We start from the raw sequence: 20,656 nt of genomic DNA on the forward strand, positions 1-20,656 counted from the left end.
TAATATCTTGGGGGAAATGGGTTTTAAAAGGTCCTGGAGCAGATACCGTAGTAAATGTGGTTGGTTGAATGCCATTAGAGTTTTATCGTTTTACTTCAAATCTGGAGGTTTCGCCCATTTATTTATTCATTTTATATTTAAGGGGTATTTTTTGAGAACCCACTGTATACCAAGCATTATACTAGCACTTGAGATACCTTAGGGAATAAGACAGGTGAAAGATGTGGTGTGGACCAAGGTGCTAGCTGTGAATGGGTGAGCAATGGTCAGATTCGGCATATATTTTAAAGGTAGAACCAACGTGATTTGTCGAAGGGGACTGGTTGGGGGGATGTGAGAGAGAGCAGACTGGGATGAGTCCAAGGTTCTTGTTAACACTGATGATAGATCTTAAGGATAAGCAACTGTTTTAGTTATTTATTGCTATATAAAAAATTACCCAAAACTTAGTAGTTTAAAACAACAAATGTTGATTATCTCAGTTTGCAGCATGACTTAGCTGGGTGCCTCTGGCTCAGTGTCTCTCATGAGGCTGCAGTCAAGGTGTTGGCCAAGGCTGCAGACATTTCAAGGCTCAAGTAGGGGAGGATCCACTCCCACATTCGCTCTGTGGCTGTGGGCAGTCCTCAGGTCCTCACTGGCTATTGGCTGGGAGACCTCAGTTTTCTGCTCTGTAGTCTTTTCCATAGGGCAGTTCACAGTATGGCAGTTGGTTTCCCTTAGAGCAAATGAGGGCACCCAAGATGGAAGCCATAGTCTTTGTATCCTAATCTCAGAAGTGACATCCCATCATTTCTCCCACATACTGTTCATTAGAAGCGAGTCAATAGATCCAGCCCACACTGAAGGGAAGGACTTACGCAGGGACTTGACCAGGAGGCAGACATCAGGACACCAGTATTCACTTGGAAATGTACCTATACCACAAAGTCTGTTTTCTTAACAGAGTCACTGGCCTATCTCACAGCTGCTACCCATGGTTTAGATGAAGAAGCTGAGAGCCTGAAGGAGACATTTGACCCAGAGAAGGAGGCAGTGAGTCTTTATTTACATAAGTATCTCTGATTACAGGATTAACTCTGAGATCTTGGGACTATTTAAACCTACGAATGTTACTCCCCACCTGGTTACCAGGAGAGGCAGAGAAACAAATGAGATCAAAGGAGGCTCCATAACCTTCCCTAGATGGTTCCTGAGAGCTGTTTGCTTTTAACCTTCTATCTTTCAGATCCCAGACATTGACCCTAATGCCAAGCTGCTTCAGCCACCTGCACCTATCATGCCATTGGATACCAATTGGCCCTTATTGACTGTATCTAAAGGGTTCTTTGAAGGCTCCATTGCCAGCAAGGGTAAGTGCCCACTTCTTCCATAGCATTTTTGTTGTGTGCTTGTTTTCTGAAAAGCTGTCCTAGAGAGTACCATTAACTATTCTATCCTTTTCCTCTCTCCTTTTTTCTGTGTGATGCCTCATGCAACACTGAGATGCCAATTAAAGTTAAAGTCTTTTAAAAACTAAATAAAAGCATTATGGCATCATTAAAATTTGGAAGATAGGAGGGAAAAAGAGAGATGTTTCTTAGTCCATGGCTCTAACAACCACTGTTAACATTTTGGTGTATTTTCTTAGATTTTACCATATATGTAGTCATACTCTCCGTTCTGTGTTTTATCATTCATGACATACAATCTTAAGGTATAACTCAGCTACCTCAATTCTGTCACGTGGGTATACCCACTACCACTCCCACCCTTACACTCCTGTTTTCTCGGCTATGTCTACTAGTTTGTTTCTCCCAGCTGAGAGCCTAACTAGACCCTTGGGCATTTCGTGCCCAGTCCTGCTCTTTCTTCCATATCCTCTCATCTAGCCTTTGTCCTCATGCCCTGTACACACCGTAGTGGTGGTAACTTAGCAAAGATCTCAGCAAGAAATGCCAAGAGTTGGCACCAAAGGCTGGTTAGTAAGAAATTGTTTGAGGCAGTTTTTGGTAGCAGGAAGGCCAGTTGTTTTCATCTCTCTTCTATTCCCTCTCTCTGTGAAACCTATGCTAACCAGGTTAGCATAATATAGATATCACAAAAATAAACAAAAACAGTAAGTGGACACAACATTGGCACCTGCTTCTGTAAGGATGCAACAGTTTGCCTGCAGAGGAGGCCATATCTTAGACTTAGCTGGCTGTAACCAGCTCCTCCTTTCTGTTCCTTCCCTCTGTAGGGAAGGGAGGAGCACTGGCTGCTGACATTGACATTGACACCGTTGGTACTGAGGGCTGGGGAGAGGATGCGGAGCTGCAGCTGGACGAAGGTATGCATGTTCTTCTAGGAGTGTTCTGGGCAGATGGGCTCCCTGGAGTGGGACTGGGTTGTGGGGCAGTTCTGCGGGGTGCTGGACCATAGGACCAACAAGGATCCCAGTGTTTTTCTTTCCTTTGGCTAAAATTGTGTCACTTTGAGAATCTATGTTGAGCCTGGATTTTCCTTACAGATGGGTTTGTGGAGGCTACAGAAGGTTTGGGGGATGATGCTCTTGGCAAGGGACAGGAAGAAGGAGGTGGCTGGGACGTGGAAGAAGATCTGGAGCTTCCTCCTGAGCTGGTATGTGGAATTTTCACCCTTGTAAGGTTCTCTCCATTTCTCCCTGTGGAGGCCGGTGGCCTTATCACCCCCCCAACACCTGTCCTGAGGTCCCTGAACGGGAGGGGGTCTGGATCCTCCTAGTCTGATGCTTAACTCCCATTTGAAAGAAAGAATAATAAGATTAACTAGGGTAGTGCCAGTGTCATCTTATGAAAAGGCAGCAAGCTTTTTTGCCTGATTGGCGCTTTTGGTGTATCGTTTTGTTACTCGGAAAGCTTCTCCTATTTTGAGAGTCATCTTCCACAACCACCACCCCTCTTCCCCAACAGAGGCTGGGAATAAGGTAGAGTTGTGTTTAGATTTATCAAGGCAAATTGCTTGAATGGCTTAAAAAATGACTCACTCTTTATTTTTCCCCTAGGATATACCCCCTGGTGTAGCTGGTGGGGCTGAGGATGGGTTCTTTGTGCCCCCCACTAAGGGAACCAGCCCAACTCAGGTAAGCAGGGAAACAGTCCTGTAGGGATAAGTGTTTCTGAGCTGGCTATACTTGATTAATGTGTAAAGAATATCGACACTCTTCTATTACAGATATAGAGTAGGACTGTTGGGAAGAGAAAGACCAAAATTTCACTTATCTTGGGTTTTCTGTTTCTTGTTAGATCTGGTGCAATAACTCTCAGCTTCCAGTTGATCACATCCTGGCAGGCTCTTTTGAAACAGCCATGCGGGTAAGTCTTAAAGCTACCTTGGCTTTTGTTGAGTGTGCCTTGCCTACGGTCCCAGGGGGATGATTGATTCATCTTAACCAAATGGAAATTATTATACCCACAAGGGCAGAGGTGTATATTTAACGTGGAAGTCTTTGGTCTTGCCTAAGGAAACTTGCCTCATAAGGCCTTCCTCTTACGTGCTTTCAGTCTGGCTTAGTAATCTCGTAAGGTGGATTCTTCCAGCCATCTTCCACCCATTTATAGCGTGCTTTCTGGCTCACATCAGTGAAGTGAGCACCCCTTAATGAACAGGTGTAGTTTTTGAACACTAAGCCATCTGCTATCGTAGCAGTAACAAAAACAACCACAACTGCAACAGCCACTAACATTCAATGTTGACTGTGTGCCAGGCATTATCATAAATGCTTTATGGGTATTATTAAATGAGGTAGATCCTATAATTAAATATAATTTACTGATGAGGAAACAAGTACAGAGAAGTTAAGTACCTTGCCCACTGTCAACTAGTTTTTAAGTAGCAGAGCCCAAATCTTATGTTTCTTTCCTCTTGTATTCCAGCTCCTTCATGACCAAGTAGGGGTAACCCAGTTTGGCCCCTACAAGCAACTGTTCCTGCAGACCTATGCCCGAGGCCGTACCACCTATCAGGCTCTGCCCTGCCTGCCCTCCATGTATGGCTACCCTAATCGCAATTGGTAAGGTCCCTTGCTGCTGGCTTCTCTCTGTTCCAACTTAGGGTAGATATTTCAGATGGTAACCTCAGAGACAGAATTGTCCCAGAGCAGAGGTTTCCTAGTAGGAAAAGATCTTTGGCTTGGCACTCTGTCAGGTTTGGTTTACACCTGCTGCATCCATTTCCCTAGTTTCTTTCTCAGTAGGGTGTTGTGATCATGTTGCCAGAAGAAGAGGTTAAGTCCTAGTGGGCCCCTGATCATCCTGTCTTCTTTCCCTTTCAGGAAGGATGCAGGGCTGAAGAATGGTGTACCAGCTGTGGGTCTGAAGCTTAATGACCTCATCCAACGGTTGCAACTGTGCTACCAGCTCACCACAGTGGGCAAGTTTGAGGAGGCTGTGGAAAAATTCCGTTCCATTTTACTCAGTGTGCCACTTCTTGTTGTGGACAATAAACAGGAGACTGCAGAGGTAAGAGCAGTCATAGTGTCATAGTTATACTTGTCATAGTGCTGGGCACCCCCACCTTCTTGCCTCTGTACCATGACCTTCTTTTGCCCCCTCTCCAGGCTCAGCAGCTCATCACCATTTGCCGTGAGTACATTGTGGGTTTGTCCATGGAGATAGAAAGGAAGAAGCTGCCCAAAGAGTCTCTAGAACAGCAGAAGCGCATCTGTGAGGTAAGACCTCTGGGCCTCTAAGCAGTACAGAGGCGTCTTCCCTTTTACCCACTATTAGGTCTGAATTCTTTAGGTCACAATATGGGGAGTAAGAGAAATTTGGGCCCATTTCTGTGAGGAAAGGATATATTTCTCCACCTGTCTTCCTCATCTCATCAGTCCTCCATAACTAGGAGGCAGAAGATTTCTCTGCTTTATAGCCAGTCCTGTTTTTATTTGGTTGTTTTGCTGTGTTTCTAATGCATATGTGACCCCTTATAAATGACCTATCCCAGCTTTAGCATCAGCATGGCATGTGTTCCTCCTTCTGTCCACCAGATGGCAGCCTATTTCACCCACTCAAACCTGCAGCCAGTGCACATGATCCTGGTGCTGCGTACAGCCCTCAACCTCTTCTTCAAGCTCAAGAACTTTAAGACTGCTGCCACCTTTGCTCGGCGCCTGTTGGAACTCGGGCCCAAGCCAGAGGTGGCTCAACAGGTATATGGGAACTCCTTTAGTGAGCGTAGGGGAACTAGATCTGCTCTTACGTGGAGGGAGTCGAAGACCAAGGTCCTTGTCTCTGAAACAAAGTGCTGTATAACAGCATTCAACAAAAAGAGCCAACAAAATACCATCCTCTACTTACTGGCATGGGGACCTCCTTTTGTTCCTGGAAACTGAACTAATATCTTACTCAGACATGGCACCACTGTGAGAGTGTGACCTGCAATATGGAACAGGTCCTCTGTACCTGAAAATCAACCCAGTCCTGTCCTTAAGTTCTAGATTTCCCCTCACCACCACCACTAGCCTCCATATACATGTCCCATTACTTGTGTTTTCCAAAAGTTTTCTATTTGTGCAGTGAAAGCCAGTTTTAACCCTTTCAGGGCTAACCCTGAGAATTCTCAGACTTAGTGGAGGAGTATGGGTCTAGATCCATGGAACCACTTTGGGATAGAGAAGGAGAAAGCCTGATACAACAGGAATGGCAACTGTTACCCCTTCACATATGACCTATACAGAGGACGTGTTCTGTATTCATTCAGTACAATTGCATCTACATCAAAGAAACTACTAAACTATGGTGATGAGATCATTTGAGTTGTGGTGTGCAGCTTTCAGTCCTTGTAAATAAAATATTCCTTCACTCTTTTAGACCCGCAAAATCCTGTCTGCCTGTGAGAAGAACCCCACAGATGCCTACCAGCTCAATTATGACATGCACAACCCTTTTGACATCTGTGCTGCATCTTATCGGCCCATCTACCGTGGAAAGCCAGTGGAGAAATGTCCACTCAGTGGGGCCTGCTATTCGCCTGAGTTCAAGGGTCAGATCTGCAGGGTCACTACAGTAAGTACTGTCCTTGAGAAATACATCTAGAATTCTGTCTTGAGGGAAGGACCAACTAGCATGTTGGTCCTTTTTGTCTCCTGTATTTCCCCCTCACACCTTGAGGCAGTGACACTGGAGGAGGGTAGAACTTCCCACTGCTCCTTCCAGTCAGTAACAATAACAAACCACTCTACTGTGCTCATTGAGGTGTGGAGGGAGTAGGCTTTCTAGGCTTCTCACCTTCACAAATCCCTAACTTTCTTCTATTTCTTCTTCCATAGGTGACAGAGATTGGCAAAGATGTGATTGGTTTAAGGATCAGCCCTCTGCAGTTTCGCTAAGGCCTGCTTCATGTGTGTAGGGTTAAGCACCGTGTTTTCCCGCAGACAGTTAGTCTTTATATCCTTCTAACTCCTTCTTCCTCAACTACCCTTCATATTATTGATGTTTAGCTCTCTCTACCCTAAAACCTAATGTCCTTTTCTCTTCTTCTATGGCTAATCAAAATGTCTAAACCTGACCTTTTTTTTTTTTTGCCTCTGAGGACCTCTCATCTCAAGGTAACTACAGTTGTGGTCACGATTGGCCTTGCCTTCCCAGCTTAGATCTTTCAAAGAACATTTGTGATGAACATTTGTGAAATAAATTCCTGCTATATTTATTCCTTCCCTCCCCACCACCTTTGTGTACTTTTTGTTAGAAAGGAATGAGATGTAATAAATAAGATAGCATCTTTTACTCAGTCATAACAAGCTGTCAGCCATCCCCGTTTTCCTTGGGCATTTAAACTCCGAGGCAGATATCCTCTGTGTGGCCAGAAACTTAAAATCTGAGAAGAAACTATTTGATTTTCCAGAAATGGACATCACTTTTTGTTGACTTGTTCTTTACAAAGATTGTTCTTGTATTTTGTTTCTCACACTAAATAAATAAATTTCTACAAGAGTTTTGTGGCTTGCCATTTGTTTCCTGGATACTGTCATATTCCTACTTACTCCATGTAGCTGCCCCATCAAAGCAGATACCTTTCCTTCAATAATTATTTTTAATTACAAAGGTAATAAATACCTATATGTTTTTTAAAGTACATATTTTTCATAGGATATAGTGAATTGCTGTGAGAATGGTAGAAAGCAAGTAGTTCCCCTATTCCATTATTGACTGCAACCTTCCATCTATTGCTAATTATAGAGTGTATACATTGAGCACCTGCCATGTACTTGGTACTGTTCTAGATGTTTTATGTGATATATATGTGATTAATTAGTAATACATTGTATATAGTACAGCAATTACAATGGCAATACAGAATTTTGCTTGTCATGTACTAAGATTAATTCCATAGAGTGATGTACTGTGCCTTTGATTAAAATATATACTTTTTTTCATTTTAAATTCATGTTTTCAATAAACAATACATTCATATAGTTCAGAAATCAGTAAATGTAAAAAGCTATTCTGTAACATCTTCCTCCCACCTTTTTCGTCAGCCACCTAGTTCCTATCGCCTTCCCCAAAACAGGTAACTGCCATTGTTAACTTCCTTATATCCTGCCAGAGATTTTTTGATGTATAAACAAGCAGTTATGAATATGTTCTTCCCTATCCCCCTGTTATACCTAAATGGAAGCATACTAATGATTTTAAGTTGCCTTGTTATTCATGGATATGTGAGTTATTTCCATTCTTTGGATATTATATACAGTGCTGCAATGAGCAACTTGAACATACATTGGACGGATGTGGAAAGTGAATCTGAGGATAAACTATAAGTGTAATTCCTGCTGTCAAAGAGGGCAGGGCTTTGTATCTTTTTAGCTTTAAAAGATACTTTCTTAAACAGAATCCCCAAATTAAGCCTGCCCTCTCAAAAATTTGCACGCTATTTTCATAACACTTTCTCAAGTTATAAACATTATTTCTGTAACCATAGGCAAGTTGATGAAAAATTTGGCAAAATGGCAAAAATTTTCTGTAAATTTAAAATAAATTATAAAATTAATTTTGCATACCAACATAAACATTCTGAACTGAGGGATATGAAAAAAGTGGACAGTCATCATGAAGCTTATGTAATTGGGGAAACAAAATGGATACATGTGAAATAATTAAATACCAGGAAAGAATTTGAAGTTGGTTAATAAACAGTGGACAGCCATTAAGTCCTTACTTGAGAGAGTGATATAAAGAAAATGTTGTAAAATACTGTTTTGCAACAGTGTTCACTATACGTGAAAGGTGGGAGGTGAGTAAATACTGAGATGAGGTGTTAGGCTTATCAATAGTAAAGCAAGTTTAAGAAATAGTGCAAAGGAAGAATCGTGCTTATTTTCAACTCCATCTTAATTCTTTTATTTACCATCTGATGTTTTCCTTATTAACATACTGATATTACCATATTAATGTAAAGCCAATATAAATACCTGTAATGTGTGCTTGATACAGTCATATTAGAGATTACACATGTAAGCAGTTTGGAGTTGAATGAGAAAGTTAACCTGGAATAGATGTTACAGATGTTTGGGAGAAAGAGATTAATCAGGGAAGGACCTTAGAGTCCCAAATGTAATGTTACATATTTGTAATATGAGTCCTAGAGTGGTGAAGGGTTTTGAACAAAGCAATTTAAGAGTTGGGACTGGAATTTAGGTCTTCTGACTCCAGAGTGTTTTCTCCCAAATCACAGTACTTGTGCCTGGAAGAACACAGTAGGTTTTGCACAGGTATTTTAAAAGTCTGTGCCCTGTATGTCAAGGAAAGAGTAAGTACCTAAACTGGTGCTTGACACAAGTACTCAAGTGTGTGTTTTGGAAGCTAAGGATGAAAGTCATGACATAACTTTTTTCATTTAGTGTGATTTCTCCCTTTTAAACTTTATGGTACTTTATCCTTACTTCTTACAAGACACTTAACCTTGTGCCATACTTACTGTGTGTATGTCTAATCCTACCTCCAGCCTAATCCCCAGTCAACTACCTTACAGCAAGGGCTGGTCCTGATTTCTCTCTCTGCCCTCCACTGTGCCCAGCATAGGATATTAAACAACAGCAGATGCCTTCCAAGGGCTGAGATAGGTTTGTCAGGCAGTTGATGCATTCTCACAGATCTGAATAGCACAATTCCAGAGGAGGGAAGGGATGTCTGGAGTTGTCTATCTGAGTGTCCTCCAACTACACTCGACTGAGTTCTGCGAAGAGAAAAGGAGATAGGTCAGGGAAGGCAGGTCTATTACCACTACATTCCAATTGCCTCCTTGCTTAGTCCAAGGTCCAAGAGTCGCTTTTTCTGCCTGATTTAATTAACCAACATTGAGTTCTAAGTTATTGGCACTGTGACAGTTTTAATGAGGTGCAGGGAAATCAGAGATATCCACTAGATTCTGCAGAGAAACATGCCTCATCAGGGCCTGGGAAAGCAAAGAGCAGCCAATGAGTGCCCAAGTTTTAGTCCCTAGCCTAGGAGCTGGGGATGCAGCAGTGAACACGACAGATGAAAATCCTTGCTATCATGGTGCTTAAATTCCAAGGGGCTTGAGAGGAGATAACGATAAATAAATAAAATATATAGTATGTCAGATAGTGGTAAGTGTTGAGAAAAATAAAGAGGAAAAGTGGATAGGAAGTGTATATGTGTGTGTGGGAGGGGTTGCAATTGTACTTAGTGAGGCCAAATAAGGCATTTCAGAGAAGATGACGTTTGAGTAAAATACAGAGGGAAGTGAGAGGAAACTAGCATGTTGGGTATGCCGTTAACTATCGTTATTGATTACACATGCACAGCTTCTGGTTGTTCGTAGGCAGTTTGTCCCAATTTGGCCTACCCACAGTTCAGGAAGAAATAATAAGCCAGGTAATGCGGGCAGTTGAAAGAAAGGAGGCCAAGCCAGTAAGAAACCTGGCAGAAGGTAACAGTAAATTCCCCTCTGTTGGTTCTACGTCCCTAGAGAAAGAGTGGAAGAAAAAAAAAAAAAAAAGAACCGAAGCTTCCTGTCCCTTTAAAAATGGCGGCCCGGCACGGGCCAACAATGCCATTGGCTGCACGAGGCAGAGGGGGAGGGCGCGGGGGGTGGGGTGCAGAGTTCTGCCTCCTACGGCACGGCGGAGGTGGCAAGATGGCCGCGGCCGAGGAGGATGGTGGTGTTGGGGCTGAAGCCGACCGGGAATTGGAAGAGCTTCTGGAAAGTAAGAACCCGTAATGGGAAAGGCCTGAAGGGGGCGGGTGTAAGGATCCCTTCAGGGGGTTAGGTGAACCTGAGGTATTTGGGGCGGAGCAGGAGAGGTTCTCCAAAGGTTGGTCGGCGGCGGAGAGTCTGCGACCCCCGAGATAATCTCTGGGTCACCCTCTCCTTCGCGGCGGGAGCTGAGGAGCTCGCTTTGGGTCCCTGAGCGGCCCAGACTGTTGATTTCCTTGCTGGAGGGGAAACTAACCCAGAGGACGATGTTTCACGATCCCACTCCAAACTCCCCTTACTTTTTAGATTAGTAAGTTCTTAAAGTCTGACTTTCTCCCCGCCGGCAGCAGCCTTCGGTCCTCGGTGGGCCGCGAACCGGACATCCACGGATCGCTTCCATTAACTCTTAGCGAGCCCGAAGTGCGTCCTTCTGTGCACTGTCCTGTTCTCCTTAACACAGAAGACACGCCTTTCCTTCTCCCAGTCCTTTCACCTTTCTCTCACCAGGCCCCTTTCCAGTTCTTTCATCATGTCAGAGCTCAAACACACTCCCTTCCCATTATTTTGAAAAACAGGGTGAGACGGCCTCTGGGGAAGACAATTCACCCTCTTAAAAGAGGGTGGCTGTACTTTTCCTCCTTAGCCCTGTTTCTTGCCCAGAGTGGGGCCGCTGCCCTCCCCTTACACTTAGAGTCTGGCAAGCAGAATGGTGGTGAGGACAGAGGCTTTTCGGGGAAGAGGTGAATATTTTTTTGTTTCTTGCTCAGTCACAGAGTGGGCAGGCGGAAAGATGAACAGAAATTGTGATAAGTGCTAAGTGACTGTGTGAGTCTGCAGAGAGGAGGCCAGAGGGAGCTCTAAGAGCTTTGGGGAGGGAGAGTGAAACTGGAAGATAAGGGAGTTCAGTGCCCTCCCATGGAGTGTAATATGGAGTCCCTCAGTTCATTACTAGTACCAGGACCCATGGGGAGCTAGGTGAAACATCTTGTGGCTTCAGCTTTCTTGCCAAAGATTATTCCCTTTAGGGCTCCAGAATGAGTTCAGGGGGTTAAGGACATCTGTGTTCTCTGCTCCCCTTGGATATCTGTATGGGATTTCTAGGAGTCATTAAAGAATGGCAAGGAAGGCACTGTATAGATGGAGATGTCTCTGCAGAAGTTTTAACTCTCTTCTCCCAGCTCTGAGAGAGATGCTTGTTCCACCTTAAGAGATTTCTTCCCCTTTGATGACAATAAATTAGGTAATGGGGTGGGAAGTGGGAGGCTTATTGAGGGGTGGGTCAGGAAAGGGAGACTCAAAAAAAGGAGAAAATTTAGGAAAGTTGACAGTTTGAAAGATTGTCCTCTTAATGCTTTGCCCAGAAACTCCCCAGCCTTGCATCCTCATCCATCCCCGAATACACGCCGTGTTTCTTGTTTCTGAAGGTGCTCTTGATGATTTTGATAAGGCCAAACCCTCTCCAGCACCCCCTCCTACCGCCACAGCCCCTGATGCTTCGGGGTCCCAGAAGAGATCGCCGGGAGACACTGCCAAAGTATACGTTCCACCCACTTAAGGGATGGGGGGGCGGGCAGTGGGCATGCAGCTCTGAGCAGAGGTTGGGCAGGCCCCTGTAGGCCAGAGGGGAGGTGGGGGAGGTGCCTTGGCCTCACATTGCTGAGTGCTCTTGCAGGCCTCAGTCCTTGTGAAACAGGGACTTCAGATTGAGTAGAGGGATCTCAAGGAAGTTCTTTAAGAAAAGAGCAGATTTAAATGGTTGGATTGGGAGTGACACTCCATACCATTCCCTCAGTGGCCAGATACCTTTTTGCTGCTCTTAGTAAGAGAGGTAGTCAGAATGTCCAGTGGAGGTGGGTAGGAGGGAAGCACTGCATTTCCCAGAGCCACTGCCTGTGACTTTTGTCAGAGGCCATGTGCAGCGGAGTGCCAAGTAAGAGATGCACTTAGGCCACGTTCTCCCCTGCAGGATGCCCTCTTCGCCTCCCAAGAGAAGTTTTTCCAGGAACTGTTTGACAGCGAGCTGGCTTCCCAAGCCACTGCAGAGTTCGAGAAAGCAATGAAGGAGTTGGCTGAGGAAGAGCCCCACCTGGTAGAGCAGTTCCAAAAGCTCTCAGAGGCTGCTGGGAGAGTAGGTGAGGAGGGGACCCCAGACAACTGAAAATGTCTGAGCAAACCTCCTAGGTCATTGTTGCTTGAGGACACCAAACTTTGTAAAGTTGACAGCAATTATGATACCACTGCCATGGGATGGGGGAGGAGATGGGAGGAGGCATGAGACCCTGTTTAATGAAAAGCATGAGATAAGTTGGAAAGTAACAGAAAAGATTATTAAAAAGTGACCATTTTAAAGGTCACAGTGTTAATGTGGGTGTCATTGTGGAGAACAAACTGACACACAGTTCATGTAGTTTTATGAAAATAACTATGAAGATAACCATAGAGTATTCAAAGATGTGGAGTGCTAGTGATTCACTAATAAATGCTCCATATCCAAGCTGGTAACCAGGTCAGTCCAGGCAAGCAAACAGTTAAAATCCTAAATGAACTTGGCTCTTTTCATCTCTCCTAGGCAGTGATGCGACTTCCCAACAAGAATTCACTTCTTGCCTAAAGGAGACATTAAGTGGACTAGCCAAGAATGCCACTGACCTTCAGGTGAGGGGGAAGAGATAGGGAACCACAGGGGGCCCACTCCTAGACACTTCACCAGCAGAGTCTCAAAAGGCAGACTCTTGGGTATCATCTCAAGTTTGTCCCTGCCTGACTACTTTGCTACAGGCAAGTTTAAATAGTTCTTTCCCACCTGAAAGGTTGGTGAGCATCCCAAGAAGGTAGTATACTTGCTCACCTCCCTCCTGTCCTTTCTAGAACTCTGGCATGTCAGAAGAGGAGCTGACCAAGGCCATGGAAGGGCTGGGCATGGATGAAGGAGATGGGGAAGGGACCATCCTCCCCATCATGCAGAGTATCATGCAGAACCTCCTGTCCAAGGATGTGCTGTACCCGTCACTGAAGGAGATCACAGAAAAGGTTTGTGAACTTCTAATTATGCTTTTCCTCTTTGTTCCCCATTGTATCAGCTCCTGTGAGCTGCTTTGTCTATTTAGAGCCTGCAGAGATAGAGTAACTCAAGTGTACAGGTTCATCTATTTTTTTCTCCTTTATTTATTTGGAGAGGGAGAGTTAGGGAGGAGTTGCATCTCCAAGAGAATAAAGCTACCATAAAGTTGCATCTCCAAGAGAATAAAGCTGCCATACTAATAAATATTCTGACTAATAAATATGTTTAAGGTAGAAGGGGAAATCCTTCAGCTCTAGTTTTCTGTAAATTGGTCTAAGTCTCTGTTGTCGTCTGATAAACCTTTCTTGCATTTCCAACTTCATTAATTTCTCCAATAAGGTTTCACTGAGGATTTACTGGCTTTATGCTGTTAACAATTTTTAAGAGTAGTTTAAATGATGGTCTCTGCCATCACAGAGCTTATAGTGTCACTGAAGAGATTTTTAAAGGTTGTTAAAACAAACAAAAAAGAAGGGATATGTGACAGAGATCATATGTGGCCCTTAAAGCCTCAAATATTTACTATCTGGCTCTTCACAGAAATGTTTACTGTCCTCTGGTGACCGTAAATGCTAGCACAGCCAGGTGATCTGATTGAAGTGAGTGCTACTTCTCATGCTGAACTCGCTGATTTAGCTTTTCCTTCTCCTATGTTCCCGTCCCCTTCATGTTTTACTCTTCCTCATATTTTATTGCCCTTACTTATTCATTGTTCACTTCCTCCCCACCCATTCTCTCTTTGCTTAGTATCCAGAATGGTTGCAGACTCACCGAGAATCTCTACCTCCAGAGCAGTTTGAAAAATATCAGGAACAACACAGTGTCATGGGCAAAATATGTGAGCAGTTTGAGGCAGAAACCCCCACAGATAGTGAGGCCACTCAAAAGGCTCGTTTTGAGGTGGTGCTGGATCTCATGCAGCAGGTAAGGCCTCCTCTTGCCGTCTGCCCGCTGCTGCTATCTGCTTGCGTGTTCAGTGGAGGAGGCGTCCTGGAAGGAGGCCTCCCTGCCCAGCCAAGGTGGAGGAGGGAGCACAGGAGAGGCCACATAGCATGGTCTTATCTCTTGTTCCTCTTTCCTTATTTTCCAGCTACAGGATTTGGGCCATCCTCCAAAAGAGCTTGCTGGGGAGATGGTGAGTATACCTTCTCATATACTTTAATCTTAGCCCCGGTTTCCAGTATTTTGTAACCTTTAATGATTTCACCTAAGGTGATAATTGTGGCTGCTGGGGATGGACCTTCAAAAGCTCTAACTTTCTGAAATAGGAGGAGTTATCTGAGTCCCTTCATCTCTTCTCCAGCCTCCTGGCCTCAACTTTGACCTGGATGCCCTCAATCTCTCGGGCCCACCAGGTGCCAATGGCGAACAGTGTCTGATCATGTGAAACACAACATGCTTTCTTCCCTGATTCCCAGCCGTGGGGGAACGTCTGGAGTCAGCAGAACCACTGGGAGCTGAGGCAGGAGTGTCGTCTACAGGAGTGGTCTGCCCACTGCCATCTGTCATCCCACCCAAGATTGTGCCATACCAGTGTCTTTCTAGGAATAAGGCCTGTTCTGCAGATCATTTCTGTGAACCCTTTCCATTGTGGTTTCTGCTGCTAGCAAAGGCCCAGCTACCTACCAGGTGAAGGAAGGTGTCCCTTTTGGGGCATGCACCTTCTTTCCTCTCGCAAAATAATGTTATACAGGGCCACACTGAGTTACTTTTGTACCCAGGGTCTTCGTGCCTTGTGTCTACTCCCTGTCTTGGACCTGGGGAGCAGGGACAGAGTCCTAGGACTCTATATTTCTATAGTTCTCTTGGGCAGCACCTGTGGGAATGAATGGGGAGAAACTTAGCCTAGGCTGGGGGTTTAGGTCTGTCACCACACCCTCTTGCCTTCAGACTGTCCTGAATTCTCTGAAGGGAAAGTAAGTGGGGGGGGGCTTTTGCATCTAAAAATGCTACTCTTTCACAGTAGGTTGAAAGAGAAGCCCTGGGATTCTCCTCTCTCCAGGTACAGAGTCCTCAATTGCCTGTTCCAGCCTGAGAACTCAAGTAGCTGCCCTGTTCTTTCTATAATGCTATGTGATCTGGGTGAACTCAGCCCTTGACCTTCCTTTATCCCCTGCCTCTCCTCTCATCTCTCTATTTTAAATACCTCTTTATTCCAACCCTTCTCTGAGCCCAAACTGTGACAAAGAAGGGCCCATCCTGTTTCCCCTCATCTAGTCCATCCACCACCCTCACTGGCCCCCCTATCTCCCTGGCAAATGTATATAATTATAGTGTCAGGTCTAGGAAATGAATTACTGTTCTTCCCCAGATACATTTTGGCTTATTTGAGACATCTGATTCCTTTGAATCCTGTTCATTGATTCAGGGAGGTAGCTTGGGAAAGGCGGGGTGGGATGCAGCCTGGGTCCTTTTTCCTGACTAATAAATATTCTGAGTGAGGGATTGAGCCTGTTTTTCATCCAAGTCTTTTCCTAATCTTCCTCAGCTTCTCTAAGCTGCCGTGTGAGGAATGTTAGCATAACATTGCATTACTGGGTTCTACCACCACTTCCCTTCCCCAGCTCAGTCTGCACCTCAGTTGGCAAAGGAGACTGAATGGCCATCTTTCCTCATTTTCTCTGAATATTTCAATTTGGGAAGCCCTTCGATTGGTATTGTATTTTAACATTTCACAGTATTATTATTAATGTTAGTAATATATTGTTAACATGTTTACTAAATTATTTTTCTTTGAGCTGACCTTGCTTTTCTCTGTGGGAACCAGTGAATCTGTAGACCTTGGCTGCCACATATTGGTGGATACTCTGGTCAGACCAGCTGGCTGTCCTGGTTCAGCACTGAGAAAATAACTTCCAGAGCAAATTTGTACTTACCATTTGTGGCACTTTGAGCTCCTGACATGTCACTTTCCCTTGGATTAAGACTTTTCACCCCTTAATATCCCACACATTCTGTGGTATTGGCGAGGAAGGAAATGTTCTTAAGGCCTGAGGTTGTTTGGGAAGATCCAGCTACTGTACCTTAAAGTACAGAAGAGCCCGGGTCTGAATCTGAGACTCCTCTCCTCTGCAAGAGATGGGAAAGTGCAGGCAGAGTTGTGATGATGGTCACAGGACGTGAATGGCCAAAATTCTCTCCTTATAACTAGCAAAAACTGGATGAGGAAAGAGAAAAAGGAGGGAAGAACGAAAGGGCCTTGCACCTTGAGCTATGTGCCAGTTTTCCTTTACACATTCTCACTTCTGCTGGCCTGGCCAGGGCTTACGCCAGGAACCTAAACAGATGCCACCTTAATTTTGTTCCCAGGCCATTCATTTTCATTTTGATTTTGATTGAACATGAACAAATTGACCTCAGGTTACTCTCTGTTCCAAAAATACTATTTGAATTATTCTAGGACTTGTGGAAAGATGGAGCGGTCCTTCTCAAACTGTGATAAAGGACCAGGTTTTTTGTTTTATAAGTATCCTGTCCTTTGTCCACCAATATGTGTTCCATATGTGCAGTTCACACTGTGGGCTACCCACCACACAAGTTTGACAACACCAAACTGACAGACCTCTTCCGCAGGATAAGGCCACTGATGATGCATTTGGATATTATAGCAGTCAAAATGCTAGGGACTTCCCTGGCAATCCAGTGTTTAGGACTCCGAGCTTCCACTGCAGGGGTCATGGATGGGTTCGATCCCTGGTTGGGGAACTAAGATCCCGCATGCCCCATGACGCGGCCAAATAAATAAATAAATAAAAATAAAAAACGAAATGCTAAAAGGTTTCTGAACACATTTAATTTCTAACTCATTCTTGTCGCAGACTGGTGAAAAACTGTTCACAGACCAGTACAAATTTCCAACCACCGGAGTAGCACTGCTCTAGGGCCCTCCTCAGTCTCTCCACAGTTGCATCAGCCGAAGGGATACATTTCTATACTTGTTCCATGTGAGGGTTGCTTCTACTGAACCTTTTCTTCAGCAAGAATGTGTCGCTATAAGGACGTTTCTAGTATTTTTCTAGCCTTCCTTTGCTGCTTAAAATAACCATCACAAAGCTTAGGTTTAAGCTGTAAAGTGTTTATGCTGCTCTCAAACTTTAAAGGAAGTGCCCCTTTGTTCCAAAATTCTGTACATTAGAAAACAAATTTGTAATTGTTTGGATGGTTTAATTAAGAATCAAGTTAGTACTGTGATAATCATGTTCCTATGATTCTGGAACATCCTGGCAGGGGCCCCATGAGGTGCTTATAATGTGCTGTTGAGATGGCTTTTTGGGAGCTTGGGAGAAACGACGGCCCACAGTAAATGAAGTAGAGATGACAGACCATATGAAAAATGATCAAAAGGCTTAGAGGAAGTGTGCATGCAAGAATGAATGTATATTTCACTGGAAAACCCACCTGCTGACTATGTTTCTCAGGAAGGCCTCAGGAAAATTTTGTATAAAAGAAAGGCACTAATGAAGGGGTCACCAGCATGTTTGAGAAGTTAAGAAGTGGTTGTCTCTGTGGGTGGAGGCTGATGGAAGAGGATATTTAAGAACTGGTTTCCTTGGTAGTGGTGGGGCTAATAGGATCCTAGCATTTGGCCCTGACAGCAGAGGCCAAATGGCAACACTTAACTCTCAGAAGCAGGGTGGGTGAATTTCCATAAGGGCAGCACGGTCAAGGTGGAGGTGGCTAATGGAACGTGGGTGGTCTTAGGGACCATATAGATGGACAGTCAAGTAAGGTATTGATTTACATATAATTAAGAGTGACCAAGAATGGTTGAACAGAAGGCTGAGGTCAGTAACTTCAATGAAAAGTCACAATTCCTTGCCTAGTTTATAGGCCTGAGACAGTTGTCGGACTCAATCTATCAATTGAATGCACAATTTACTTAGTTAATCATACACTAGGGAAAGAAGACTACCCAAAATTTTTGAGTTGGAAAACCAGGGATACGGGGTCTGCGTTACACTGATACCAGGGACCCAGAGCACCATCACAGTACCTCCCATTCCTGCATTCCCCCCGCCCCACCTCACCCCAATTACAGTAGGAAAATATAGGGTCAGATAATAAATGGAGTGCTTGCCTAGGTCTGTCTCACAGTGGGTCCCAAAATCCACTTTATGGTCATTTTTCCAGTTTCCCTAGATAATCAGAATGGACATATTTGGTAGTTGGCAGAGACCCCAAGTAGAAGTCCCTGAAACTGCACCCGCACCTCTGCCAAAATAGTAAATAAAAAGTAATATTGCATTCTGGGGGAAATGGCAGCAATTCGTTACACTCTTAAAAACTTAAAAGGGTGCAGGGATGTTGGTCCCCATCATATCCTCATTTAGTTTCACCATTCTGGTCCTTGCAAACATTGGGTGGGATGTAATGGACTACAATGGACTGCTGTAAACTTAAGCAGTTAGTAGTCCTGATTGTAGTACTGTGATGGATGTATTGTCTTTTTTTCTTTCTTTTTTTTTTTGCATTGTAACTTCATAATATGATTTTGTACATTTATTCTGAGAAATAGAATAGAAAAGCAGCCACTGTCAAGCAGGAGCTGTTCTGGCCCTTACAAGTAGGTCTTGATATTTTTCTGTTGAATACAACCAATTTTACATCAGACAAGCTTCATCTCTGGCCTGTGTAGTTAACGAGACACTTCACCTGCAAACACATGTTGAGTCCACACTCAGTCTGAGAAAACATCAGCTCTCTTTCCTGGTGTCAGGACTTAAGGAAGCTCAAGTTCTTGATGTCTCATCACAGAAAGAATTCAGTGAGAGACAAAGTGATAGGTAAAAAGTGGATATATTTAGAGAAACACACTTCACAGACAGGAGTGTGGGCCATCTCAGAAGGCAAGAGGCCAGATGTATTTTCTTTACTGGAGAGTGACGCAGCCTCTGATACATTATGTGGCTATTAATATGTACCATCTGGCCTTTTTTACAGAAAGTTTCCTGATCTAGTGAATATATTCTTTCAATACTAATAAGGAAGAATCAGAAGCAGTTGGAATCGCAAGTGATGGCCAACAGTATATGTTCACCGTTCTTTTTTTAAAAATATTTTATTTATTTATTTGGTTGTGCTAGGTCTTAGTTGTGGCAGGCGGGCTCCTTAGTTGTGGCTTGCCAGCTCCTTAGTTGCGGCATGCATGCGGGATCTAGTTCCCCGACCAGGGATCAAACCCGGGCCCCCTGCATTGGGAGCTCGGAGTCTTAACCACTGTGCCACCAGGGAAGTCCCTATGTTCATGGTTTTGATCTAGAGCTATGTTAATTTTTCTCTCTTTCACAGTATAGTCCAAAAGGACCTGGATATTCTGTAGAATATCACATTTGTTTGCTTTATTAAGCTTATGCTACTCAGGTATTAAGGATATGCTAATCAGATCTGAGGAACAAGCAGTGTCAAGTATTCTGGATTCCTTGGTGAGACACATACACTCCAGAGGGTGAGAGAGAAATTCTTCAAAAGATGCAGGGCCCTGCCATGTTGGTTAGGTTTTTAGGTGTCCAGTGATCTGGAGCATTCTGGGACATCCTCTCTAGTAAAGGTAAGTTATTGTATCTTGTGTCTTTTACCATAAGAAAGTAGCAAAATACCTTGGTAGCATATTCCAGTTTTGGAGGCAGCATATTTTTGAACTTGGGAATGCAAGAAAGGCCTCTACAGCAGGTCCAGCCTATGATGCAAGCAGTCCTGCTGCTTGGGCCATAAGACCCAGAAAATTCCATGGTACTAGAGGTATCTGTGGTAGGAAAATATGTGTGTGGATTCTCTGGCAATCCACAGTAGGAGAGTTCCAGCACAGACCTCTTGGGTTCTGGAGTAAGGTGATGCTTCCTGCAGTAGAGAAAGTTTTAGAGAAACTTTCTTTAAGATGCTTTAGAGAAACTTTCTTTAAGATGCTTTAGAGAAGATGCTTTAGAGAAAGCATCTCCTGGCATACTGTTAGGTCCTGATAGAGATTCAGTGCCTAACCACGAAATATCAAGTGACTATGTGACCAGTTGCCCATATAAACAGCCTGTTATTGTCAGATGTTTCAAATCATAAGATTGGGTGGATACAATAGCAATACATATTAAAATGGAAATTGTACAGTTTGGAAGAAGCCCAAGCAAATTTGGCACAAGTAAGTTAAATTGAACAAAGGGCCCCGGGCCTCCATATTACCTGCGTCTGTTGCACTAATACCTTTCTCTTAGCTCATGCCTATGGCAACATAAGAATTCCTTCAACCATTTGACAGAGGAGGAAAAAATCCAGGTCTGGTTTGTGGATGCTTTGTCTTGATCATGTTAGGGCAAGCCAAGTATGGACTACTGCTTCTCAACCGCCTCTTCCTGAGTGGTCCTGAAAGACAATGATGAGGGGAAATTCTCTCAATGAGTAGGGCTTTAGGCAATTTACTTGACCATCCGCTTTGGAGAGAGTAGTGGC

At 44.0% G+C, this 20,656-nt stretch overlaps 2 protein-coding genes across 5 annotated transcripts in view; both read left to right on the forward strand.

Moving 5' to 3' along the window:
• COPA (COPI coat complex subunit alpha) overlaps nt 1-6,932 on the forward strand; it is a 50,392-nt gene extending 43,460 nt beyond the window's left edge. For both annotated transcript variants that reach the window (XM_033856396.2, XM_004312668.4), the window contains exons 22-33: nt 947-1,035; nt 1,229-1,352; nt 2,222-2,311; nt 2,492-2,601; nt 3,005-3,082; nt 3,246-3,314; nt 3,876-4,012; nt 4,274-4,460; nt 4,559-4,669; nt 4,988-5,149; nt 5,811-6,005; nt 6,269-6,932. In XM_033856396.2, the coding sequence (XP_033712287.1) occupies nt 947-1,035; nt 1,229-1,352; nt 2,222-2,311; nt 2,492-2,601; nt 3,005-3,082; nt 3,246-3,314; nt 3,876-4,012; nt 4,274-4,460; nt 4,559-4,669; nt 4,988-5,149; nt 5,811-6,005; nt 6,269-6,328 (1,412 nt within the window). In that variant the 3' untranslated portion in view covers nt 6,329-6,932. The remainder of the gene's footprint in view (nt 1-946; nt 1,036-1,228; nt 1,353-2,221; nt 2,312-2,491; nt 2,602-3,004; nt 3,083-3,245; nt 3,315-3,875; nt 4,013-4,273; nt 4,461-4,558; nt 4,670-4,987; nt 5,150-5,810; nt 6,006-6,268) is intronic.
• A 3,112-nt stretch (nt 6,933-10,044) lies between these two features.
• Nucleotides 10,045-15,668, forward strand: PEX19 (peroxisomal biogenesis factor 19). Of its 3 annotated transcripts, none has more exons than XM_073805609.1 (8): nt 10,045-10,168; nt 11,583-11,692; nt 12,125-12,290; nt 12,728-12,813; nt 13,027-13,188; nt 13,967-14,143; nt 14,310-14,354; nt 14,488-15,668. In XM_073805609.1, the coding sequence occupies exons 1-8, from the start codon at nt 10,099-10,101 to the stop codon at nt 14,596-14,598; spliced, it is 927 nt and encodes a 308-aa protein (XP_073661710.1). In that variant the 5' UTR covers nt 10,045-10,098; the 3' UTR covers nt 14,599-15,668. The 3 variants fall into 3 exon arrangements, with proteins under 3 accessions (XP_073661710.1, XP_033712301.1, XP_073661717.1); XM_033856410.2 differs by having other exon boundaries at nt 14,523-15,668; XM_073805616.1 differs by lacking the exon at nt 10,045-10,168 and adding an exon at nt 10,824-10,898.
• Nucleotides 15,669-20,656: the final 4,988 nt, after the last annotated feature.

This window comes from Tursiops truncatus, chromosome 1, assembly GCF_011762595.2.
Source record: "Tursiops truncatus isolate mTurTru1 chromosome 1, mTurTru1.mat.Y, whole genome shotgun sequence".
Classification (NCBI taxonomy): Eukaryota; Metazoa; Chordata; class Mammalia; order Artiodactyla; family Delphinidae; genus Tursiops; species Tursiops truncatus.

Bases quoted from the DNA above. Each gene is read 5' to 3' on its own strand.
- PEX19 (XM_073805609.1), top strand. From the start codon at position 10,099: ATGGCCGCGGCCGAGGAGGATGGTGGTGTTGGGGCTGAAGCCGACCGG. The intron at 11,693-12,124 runs GTATACGTTCCA...TCTCCCCTGCAG, and splicing joins CGCCGGGAGACACTGCCAAA to GATGCCCTCTTCGCCTCCCA. The intron at 12,291-12,727 runs GTGAGGAGGGGA...CATCTCTCCTAG, and splicing joins AGAGGCTGCTGGGAGAGTAG to GCAGTGATGCGACTTCCCAA.